Source organism: Mesitornis unicolor, unplaced genomic scaffold, assembly GCF_000695765.1.
Source record: "Mesitornis unicolor isolate BGI_N332 unplaced genomic scaffold, ASM69576v1 scaffold12917, whole genome shotgun sequence".
Taxonomy (NCBI): Eukaryota; Metazoa; Chordata; class Aves; order Mesitornithiformes; family Mesitornithidae; genus Mesitornis; species Mesitornis unicolor.
The window spans coordinates 23,818-34,844 of NW_010195814.1; the positions used below are offsets into that span (position 1 = coordinate 23,818).

General features: G+C 39.3%; 1 protein-coding gene across 1 annotated transcript in view; it reads right to left on the minus strand.

The window, feature by feature from the left end:
• Positions 1 to 235: 235 nt before the first annotated feature.
• LOC104543603 (calcium/calmodulin-dependent 3',5'-cyclic nucleotide phosphodiesterase 1C-like) overlaps positions 236 to 11,027 on the minus strand; it is a gene marked incomplete at its 3' end in the record, with an annotated part of 19,180 nt that continues 8,388 nt past the window's right edge. The window contains exons 4-7 of the mRNA XM_010188251.1: positions 10,048 to 10,168; positions 8,209 to 8,384; positions 3,680 to 3,979; positions 236 to 310 (exon numbers count right to left, since the gene is read on the minus strand). Coding sequence (XP_010186553.1) covers positions 236 to 310; positions 3,680 to 3,979; positions 8,209 to 8,384; positions 10,048 to 10,168 — 672 coding nt within the window. The remainder of the gene's footprint in view (positions 311 to 3,679; positions 3,980 to 8,208; positions 8,385 to 10,047; positions 10,169 to 11,027) is intronic.

Below are 11,027 nucleotides of genomic sequence, written 5' to 3' on the forward strand. Positions count from 1 at the left end.
ATTGATGGATAAGGCTTACCAGCAGAACAACCAAGTGGTGTTAGGCATCACGTGAAAGGGATGATTTTCCCCCGGCATGCCCCAATGGCTTTTGTTGAGCCTAATGACTGTTTCTGTTAAGTCTGGTTTTGGTTACCACACAATTTTTTGGTTTTTGAATAAACTGCGGACATTTAGGAAACAATAGATTGCATACAAAAATGGGTGACAAAATAGAATAAAATGCTGTTCTTACCATCTGTTTTCTTTGATTCATCCCCCACACTAGACTGATCTTTTTTGTCCAACTTATTGTCTTCCTTTAACTCACCTAGAAAGAAGCAATAAGAAACACTATCAGCATTTTAATGCAGGCTGCAGTTTATTAATGCCTGTAACTCAAATTGCAACATCCAAAGGAGATTTTCCTTATGAGAAAGGGTCTGAATTCACAAGAAACTGGATTAACATGTTTTCATAAAATAAAGCACCAAGCAAAATTTATCCAACTCCTAAAGAAAATCAAGCTTTACAATCTACTTTTAAAATGTAGTCTAATTGTTATCACCTTTTTAAATGCACATGCAAACTCATACTCCCTCTAGTTGTATGCAGGCCATTAAAAATCTGAGCACAACCTTCATTTCAAAATAGGACTCTGAAACATCGACACTTTTAAACAACTGAGTCTGCAAGACTTCATCATAAGTCTGCATTTAAGAACCATCTTGGATATCCCCAAACAGTCCTATATAATTTTGTCTTACTTTCTCTTACCAGTTTCCTTTATCCACAGATTCATTTGAGTTGGTTCTTAGATAACGGTATCAGAGAATAAACAATCATCCTAGCATTGATCACTGGCTTGAGAATCTCTGTAGCAAATCAGGAAAGCAAGGTGTTTGGCAGAGCAATGCTTGATGCAGAATGAAAATGGCAACTTGAGCTGGGGTGTATTTTATGAGACCAGGAAGGTTAAATAGAGTCATTCTTATTTTCTGTCCTTTATTAGTCATACAGAGCACATCAGGCCTTTCCAGACCATCCCTTCACTGAATGAGAATGTCAAATGAAAGAAAAAATGAAAAATAACTTATAGGGAGAGCTCTAGCAGAACAGAGCTGTTTCAGCCACAAAGGAGTCCTTGCTTCAGATGTCCTTACCCCCCAGAGAAGGAGCAGTGAATCTGTGACCCACACCTCAACATAAAAAGCTGTCAAAGTCTCACTTCAGAATTTTGTAAATGTGAAGTTTGTTACAGGGCCTGTATTAACATAATGCTTGTTCCATTTGTATTACTATTTTTGTTACTATAACAACTTCACAGCCTCTGGATCAAGATTATAGGTATTGCATGTTAAAGAGGATCTGATCTGCCTTCAAAATAGTCATGGCCAGTGGATACTTATTTTTGAAACAGCTCAAAAAAAGAAAAATTGTCGAGAATCAAACTCTCCCTCTTCTACATCATACCCTAACCACTAGAATATTTGTTATTCTTGGATGACAGAGGATTGATCTCTCTGTTCAATTAAGTTTTATCATAGCATAAAAGAGGAATTATTTTCAAATCTGAATATATTCAACAAGATGGAAAAAACATGTCATTTTCAGTTCTCATTCAGAGCCAAAACTTTTCATGTTTTTCTTCCAAAGCTCACTGTGTGAGTAAGAAAAAAATAAAAGCAAGATGATACAGGACAAGCAGGAACCTCCTCAGCTGATCTCACTGCCACTGACATGGGCTCCTTGACCAGAGAGGTACAAGCAGCTCCAAGCAGGGTTGACATGTCTGCTTGACAAAGGTGGCCTCTAAAAGAAAGACACTGTCATCAGGAAATGAAATGAAATTGTACCTGGCAAAGCACAAAAGTCTTCTCACATTACCTCCACTATCATAGGGCTGATGGTAATGATGAGCTAATAATGCCTTATTTGACCACCGCATAAAGAAGTTGCTTGACCCTAAATGTGTGCAGGAAAAGATGATGAACACCCACACATAGGTTATTTCACAGTTTGATCTCTCTGAGAAGGCACATGGACAGCGAGTGACTAAGACAGACTTCAAACTCATCTGACAACACAATTTCTGAACTTTCACTGAATATAGCTTATTATGAATAGGGGACTTTTGAGTATTGCATTATCTACCCTGCCAGGCTGCCAGGAGCAGAGCAGAATGATGATCATAATGATTTTTTTGAAAGAGATTACAAAGGCAGAGAAATAATAAGGCAAATACTTTATGATGAGATATTAACATATAGGCGTAAAGGAAGCTGTGGTGAACTCAGAGATAGGGATGTTAAGATTTCATCAATCTCCAAAGACTCTGTACCCCATAAAGGCCTTTTCCCATAAATAAGGGAGCAGAATTTCTTTTCCTGAGGAAAACACTAATTTTCAGAAATCATTATAATTCTCTTCAAAGCATTTTTAACACCTGCAGCAGAGAGACATTGCAGAAAAAGGTACTGTCAAAATCACCAGAGCACACTTAACCCCTGTATTGTTAAAAGCATGTAAACCAAAGGATTTCAGAAGAAAAAAGGTGATGCAGCCTGACTGGGATTTCATATGTCCCCAACCTTCTTCGTCTCCTTGGGGACCCATTCCTATTCACCTGCGTAACACTGAAGAAAAATCCCAGATGTAACAGAGCACGATGACTTGGATACCCATAGTCTTTTCAATCTAAAAATCCCTAATGATGAAGAGATTGCTGGGAAAAGCCAGCAGCCAAGTCAAATACAGCAAAATCCTATCAGGAATGTTTTAAACAGAATTTCTGTCTCTGCTGCCATCTAAAAATCACTGCCCGAGCCTAGGACTTTTAATGCATGTATGCTCACTCAGGCTTTTTCTAAGAGGTTGTTTTCGAGTCTGAGGTTTTTCTCTGTTTTTGGACTGGTTGATATTAGCCAAGTTTGTGACAAGTCACATGCAGTTGTACTGCCATTTTTTGATAATGGTTTCAGGGAGCAGGAGCTGGGGTGGGAAAGACAGTGAAATGGCCAAGAGACCACTGATCTGTTCTCATGGGCCTAGTATCTTTTTTTTATATTTAATGCAATTTTCAAACATTTTTCCACCTTTTTTGGGTGCAAAATTTGATTCTTATTTTAACTCAGTTCTACAGCAAGTTAATTTCTGACCAAAAAATATCTCCAAAAAAGGCTTGTGATTGCCCTAATAAAAATCTTGAGCAAATGAAGCATAAATAAAATAATTTTTAAAAACAGAGGTGGAAGGGGAATCCTCTATACCAAAACATATTTATATCTGACTCTCAGTTCAAAAATACCTTTAATTGGCCTTAAAAAGAGTTTATAAGCCAACTTCGGCTCCTCCTCTGTCAGTTACCCAAGCAATGAAGCTGTTCATTGAACCACAAATAATTGTTCGAGCTTTTAAGTGTCTAACATAATAGGCTGCTGCACTTCAATGAGAAAAGTAATTTTTTGCTTTCCTCCAAAAGTGCCCAAGCAGGTATGATGAACCTCATATTTTATGGAAGAACGCTGGTTGGGAGGGGATTTACAGATTCCAGTTCCTATGCGCAGGTGACTACGCCAATGTTCAAGAAGAGGCTCTGGGCCCAGGACATCTTTTTTCAAGACAGCAAGTGCTCCTACCACTGAGGTGAGATACTGGGTTTAGGGCTGGATTTGCATTTCAGTGGAAGGAGAGAACTCACCATTCTGAACATGCTGTTTCTCCTCTCCCACTGCATGATGTGAGTCAGTTCCCTTATTTGTCCTAAGTGCATTCTTCCCTTGAGAGGCTTCATGTTTGGTCACCCCAGTTTGTTGAGTCCCATTTACATGGTTCTTATTGGAATCTGCACTTTTGTTTTCCCCAGGATTTGGTTCTTTGCTGTTCTCTGTCTTTGCCATTGTGGCATCTTCAGCTGGTTTATTCTCATCCTTTTCATCTGTTTTCTTTTCATCTGTTCCCTGATGAGTATTTTCCTCTGCTTCTTTCTTAGCTTTTTCTTCTGCATCCTCAGCAAAGAGAGAGGTAAAACAAGGAAAGAAATCATGATTATCAGTCAATTGACAAGAATGCTACAACTCAAAAATCTAAATCTACTTCATCTTTTTACATGCAAACAGCTTTTACTTAGATAAATGTAGGAATTGACTTGACAAGGGAAAAAGAGCACAGAAGAACATTTAAGAAAGTATTCTGAAAAAAAAACTCAAAACAAACAAACTAGCACGTTGGCTTAAATGTGTATTATGTACATTTTTTTTTTATTAAATAAGGTTCACCTTTGAAAATGCAGTTCCTCAAAATTCTTAAAAGGTAAATTAAAGTGATATATTAGCTACTGAAGGCTCTGAAATTGCCAGGGTTAGTTTCATTTTTGACACACAACAATCAGTCAAACGACATTCCATTTATCTCATATCTTACCAGGTAACTCTAAGCACATATATATGCTTATATTCTTTGATATCTACTTTTCTCCCCTCTTGTTCCAGGTTGCTTTAAATGCCAGCCTCCTAAACCCTTCTCTTCCACTTACTGATATCCTTTCTTTGTGGCTCTGTCCCTTCTTGGCAGACTAATATATTGCTACTACTACTTGGCTTTCCATACAAAAACATCTTACAATCAATCATAAAAATGCAAAGGTATGAATTAAAAAGTGAGTGTTGAACAACACCAGCATCTCAAAATATTAACATTCAGGAATAAAAAAAAACCACAGTCACAGAAAAGACAATTTCCCTCATTCAAGATACCGCTCTTGCTCTTATCTAAATCTTGGGTCCTGATGCAACACTTAACTAACAACATAGGTTGTAAATTACTTGGGCTCCAGATGTTTGTAGGCCAGGTTGGGTACAGCACACCCCCCCAGATTCAGCTGCAAAGGCTCTGTGTGGCACTAGAAAGCAGGACACAACCACAGTCCCTCAGCACTGTTCTCGAGCTAATAAATCCAGCTGGGTGTGCACAGTCTCTGGGCAGAGACTCCATAATCGTCTTCCCCTTTTCCATGATCAATAGAGAATTAATCTGCAAATGCAGCTGAGTAGCTCAACACACACGTTGGAAACTGTAATCTTACACAGCTTCAGAAAATATCTATATCTACTAAACTAAGTTTAAGCATTCAGATACAACTGCTCTATGAACCACAGGAGAGATACAGCTCAGGAGACTGGGACTTGCTACAGCACCATTGGACGAGTGCCTCTTGTTGAAATTAGTGTAAGAAAAGACTTTATCCAAATTATGCTTTGCACATCAGGGTGTTTGTTTATTCTGTTGTTTGTTTTTTTAAAATTTGTAGCTATTTAATGATGATCCTTTAAGTAAAAAGAGATCTGTAATAAGCCCACTTACTTTGCCCACACAGTCCAAGAAATTTTCTATAAACACCACACTTGGGATAAAAACAGCTCACTGATGCTTCTAGGGACAATGCCATTACCAAAAGGGATACAGTACTGTGCAAATAATGTAACAATAATAATAATAATAATAACAACAACAACAATAATGATAATGATAATAATAGCAGCAGCAGCGGTGTTTCCTTCCCTTCTGATCCCCAGTTGTTGTCAATCAACAGTTAAATACTTTATCTGTCTTCTCTTAATAATTCTTATTTTTATTGGCAGAGCATCTTGATGCATTGCAAGACACTACTTTGACAGGGGTCATCAATTTAAACTCCTGCTATGCAGCACGCCCTACTGCATATGGCAAAGATAGGCAAGGCAAGATGGAGGGGGGAGCAGAGTCTTGCTGCAAGTCAGGAGCAAGACAGCAGCTGAGCAAAGGTTTTGATGTGAGGGCCCTGGAGTCAAAAACAGTTCCTTAGTCCCCAGCTCATGCAAAGGTATGCTGAGCCATATATTTTGTATAAAATCTTCAGAATAAAAAAATATGCATGCTTGTACTGCTAAATGCACCCAGAAACACAGAAATTATGTGAAATTCAATGAATTACAATGAACAGAAGCTGAGACTGCTTTCTGAATCTTTGACCCATAAACTGAGGCCCTGATCAAAGTTCTCGGCAACGAAGTTTGGCAAAAACATAAACTAAATCAACTATTCAGGGCTAAAGGTTGTCAGAAAGGTAAAGATAAAGTGACCTACTCAAGACCTCCCACATCTAATAATGTAGACTAGTGAGCTCTCTGCTTTCAAGTGATCAACTAATTCTTCCATAGACTACCCTCAGGAGCTGCTAGAAGGACTTTTTTAATGAGGCAAATAAAAATAAAACATTTTCCTCTCCAGCTAGAGTATTAATAACCAAACACTTATCATACTCTAAAGAATGCATATGAAATTATTAAATACTGTATCGATACATATTACCAGTAGCAGCATTAACTAATAACTAAGCAATGTGTGCACAGCCACTTGAATCATAACTTGACACTCACATGTGCATATTTAGCAAAAAAGTCTTTATGCAAAGCAGTCACAAGTGGGTACTAAGCACATTTAAAAGCTAAAATATCCAGAATCTGTTATGATCTACTCTATGTATTTGTTTTAGGTGAAATGTAAGACAGATTTTATTTATTTCCCCACAGGTCTCTCTTGTAGGATTTTTATCTAGTAGATCCTTAGTAGACCAACAAATATGTATGGTACATGTTGAAATGAAATTCCTAACACTTGTTACATGTATTGGCTTCATTCACTGAACACTCCTATAGTGTGAGACACTGACTATGTTGAATGCTTTGCTTGTTTGGTTAACTTTAATTTGTTTGGTACACAAAGAACCATGAAATAGTAAACACTAAAAAAAAAAAGCTAAAAAAAGCCCCTGGAAAATAAGCAGATTTTGAATTATGTTTTTGTTTTCATTTTCATGGAAAGGCTTTTCCTGAATGGCAAGTTTTAATCAAAAGGAAAATTTAATTTGAGCAACAATGTGTGCTTTCCTGCACCTTTAGACAGGCCTTTCAGTTGGAGAGGAACAATCTGCTCTGGCAAATAGAACTACGCCAAATCTTCCATCAGCCCTGAAGCCAAAGCCACACAATACATTAAAATCAAAGTCCTTCCATTTACATGAAATACAACTCCATTAAATAAGGGTTTGAGCAACAAGCTTTCAGCTCAGAGAAGAAATGGTGCTACAAGCAGTTTCACAAAGAAAAAGAAATAAATCAGTGATACATTCCTCCTTTTTCAGTTCCAAAGTTGTTCTACATTACCCAAAGGCTCTAGGAAGCCTTGGACAATCATCCAGCCCTGGAGGCAAGGGGAAGTTATACCTAAATTAATCTCAACAGATGGCTCTCATTAGTTCCAAAAGATCTCCAACAATAGAGATCTGCCAATGTCTAACTTATTATCAGTTTATAATTACCGGACAATTTCTTCTCCTCTTAACAGCCCAGGATATTTGAATAACAAATTAGTTCCCTTATTTTGCAGCTGAAGTAGTCTTCAGAAAACTGCTTTCAGCTATAGACCTTCTTAGCTATATACAACAGTTATCATAATTTGCATTGCTGTAGTCTGTATTGTAGTGCAACTGGTCCGTACAGTTTCCTGAACTGCAGCGGCCAAAACAGGACACAGCACTGCTGTTGGGACCTTGTTACTGCTGGAAAGACAGGAAGAATGTCAGAGTGGTCTTAGAAGCAAGGTCTGGTTTGTGGTTGGTTTGGGTTTGTTTTTTTGTTTGTTTGGTTCATTGGTTGTTTTTCCAGTAGCATGACAATACTGAACCCTGGTCAACTTGCAACCAAGGTAGCCCTCATAATCTGAAATATTTGCAGTCCCTCCTAGATTTATGACATAAGCATTTGCAGCATAGTTCCCAATTCATTATCCAAGAAATATGAAATGATCTGTGAATCCAGAATATCCTGTCCTTCTCCCCTGAACTATCATCCATACCTCTTTCAATCGTAACAGTGAACAACTGATAACCTATCTCTACAAATGCTGTTCCAGCTATTTTTCATTCACCCTGACTCGTGACTTTAGGTGACTTACAATTATTTTTTCCTCCCATTGTCCACATCCTCTTCATTACGTACACTTACATCACTTAATAAGAGTATAAGTCACAATATTCCTGTCTTTCTGAATTCAGTGTAGGCTACCAACCTTGAAAACCTAATTCTTTCAAATTAATAGTGCTTACTTGGAGAATAATTTGATTGAAGAAGAGCTTGAGGAAGAAGAGGTCAAAATAATTTTTATTCTTTCACTAAGAAGCCTGGCTGTTACCTTTGGTGGCTTGTGCTTTCCATTTCTCCCGGTTCTGCTGCACGACCTCGGTCCAGGTGGCTTTAAAACACTTGAAGTCCACAGTGAGTATGGAGCAATTGAGTGAGGCACTTCCTTCGGACCCAGTGCTCTTGACACTTGACCGTTTAACTTCGGAGGGACTAATACTATTCAGACTGGGACACAAGATCACAGAACACAGAAGAAATCAGTATTCCATACAACCAAATACAGCTAAGCAGCAATAATTACTGTAAGTCTAGATAGCTTAACAGAGTCAACCAGGAAAAATAAAAACTAAGCTTGAATCCCTCATCCTCCTCTCCCTCCCTGCCACCCCAGGCCAACCAATGTTAAAGCAAACAGCACAACCTGAGCCACTGTTACAAGTAAAAGGCAGTTTTTCCCTGCTTATTTCTTGGTATCCATAGTCCCTCAGAAATAGTCATTCAAAGTGTTGCCATTACCTTTGCTGTGCATCTTCACTCCCTAAATATTCACTGGAGAGACAGACAAATCTAGGAATCAAATATGTCAAAGAAGGAGCCTCCTAAAATTCACCAATGGGAGCCATTAGGCACTGGACAGAAGGCCAACCTCTGTCCAGGGCTTGGTGGCCTCGGCTGAGGCTGAAATCAGGCACTCATTTCAGTTACAGACCCTACAGTTGTCTTTCAAGGATGAATACACTTCATTGTGCAAATATTAATAAAGGCAGCAAGATAACTGACATAGAAAGGTATTAGTGCTGGCTCTTTGTGTTACAGCCCCAGAGTAAAGAAGTCACCCGGGAGAGGGAATCCTAACTTGGTAGCCCTATATAGAGCCACAAAAATGACTGAGGGAGCGGAGCATCTCCCTTGAGAAGTGGCTGAGGGAGCTGGGTCTCTTTAGCTTGGAGGAGACTGAGGGGAGACCTCATTAATGTTTATAAATTTGTAAAGGGTGAGTGTCAGGAGGAAGGAGCCAGGGTCTTCTCTGTGATGTCCAATGATAGGACAAGGGGCAATGGGTACAAGCTGGAGCATAGGAGGTTCAACCTGAGCATAAGGAAAAACTTTTTTACTGTAAGTGTGACAGAACACTGGCACAGGCTGCTCAGAGAGGCTGTAGAGTCTCCTTCTCTGGAGACATTCAAAACCCCCCTGGATGTGTTCCTGTGTGACCTAGTCTAGGTGATCCTGCCCTGGCAGGAGTGTTGGACTAGATGGACCTCCTTTGAGGTCCCTTCCAACTCCTAATATTCTGTGATTCTATGTGATTCTAGGGAGCACTGGCCTTGTGGCATTTGAATCCCAAGACAAGCCCTGATCATGAAACTACTGAAAGTGTAGTTCCTCTACAACAGCAGAGCAGGTTGATTGGGCTAGGACTCCTTACACCCAAACTCCAGGTGAATTCTGGTGGTACTTCACATATTTGCATAACCCTAAATACTGTCACTAAAGTGTGCCTATACTTCCCAGTTTTCTCTTGTATTTCAATCCCATTTATTCTTCTAGACATGAAGAAATGAATGCCTCCCAATTACTCCCTCTACCTTCTCTTTGATATTGGTGACTGACAGAGCACTGAAGTTCACCTGATTGGCTACAACTATTTGTCCTCACTGTCTTTGGAGGCATGGCTTAGGTTCATGACTCCCTCTTTGCTCTTCCCTAGGCTGGAGTTTCCCTCCAACAAAGTCACTGACTGAGGTAAGCTGTTGTGCTGGCCATGTGGATACAGGGCTTTAAGCCACAGAAGACATACACTGTAGGGGGAGGGGTGGGAAACCAGGGGAAGTGGGTGCGGTTGCAGCATGTGCAGAGTGAAGGGAGAAGGTGCATCCTTATTCACCTGGAACGCCTGAAACCGGACATGCCAGAGTGGGAAGCTTCATCGATGAGCGGAGTCACAATCTTCTCGGTCATGTCAGTCAGCACAGTAAAAGTGGGTTCCACAATGAAATCAATGAAACCTGAACAGAAAAAACAAACAAAGTCAAGCAGCCAAGAGGAGGATTTATGTGGATTCACTATTTCAGTGATCGCAGACTATCACCCTGTAAATGACAGAGTAAAAAATTTATACCCTGCAAGAGGGATAGGCAAATACTGGAAAGGGAATACAGAGTTATACATTAATCTCTGACCCAAAAGCCTGATTATAACATGCAGTAAAAGGTACCTACTCAAACACTGGAAAGAAACTGTGGCAAATCAGAACATAAACAGATGCATCAGAACTTGTTTTATATGAGTGAGATACTTAAGCCAAATTCCTAGAGGATTTGGATAAAATCCAGTTTCAAATATGAACTCTCTAAAGGCAGAAAATGAATAGAACAGCAATAATAATGGTAAGCTTTGTTGGTGTGGAGTTACATGTAAACCTCCCTTACTGCATATCAGTCAGTTGCTGTGGATATTGTCTCCTCAGCGTGTGGTAAGCTTGTTCCTGTTGATACTAAAACAGATTTAGATACTTTCCCTCCACTTTTTTAATATAAGGAAAGGAAAAAAAATAAAGGGCCAAATAATTTCTACTTCAGTACACAGTCTGGCAGAGAAGAATATAGTTCTGATCTGAATGTTGGGAAGGGCGGATTGAAGGGCCCTGTGGTCATAAGCTCATGAGAGGAAGGAAAATCCAAGTTGCATGGAAACAATGTGAAAGTGAGTAGCTTACAGAACCTTACACCTTCCCCTAAATTCATACCTGGGAAAAGGACTATTTCTTATGTGCATTTTAGCACATCACTTAGTGCTGCAAGTAGCCAAGAAAACAATGATGTCCTTAATCCCTCCTAAGGCACATCTAGATTCAGGTCTTTCCCT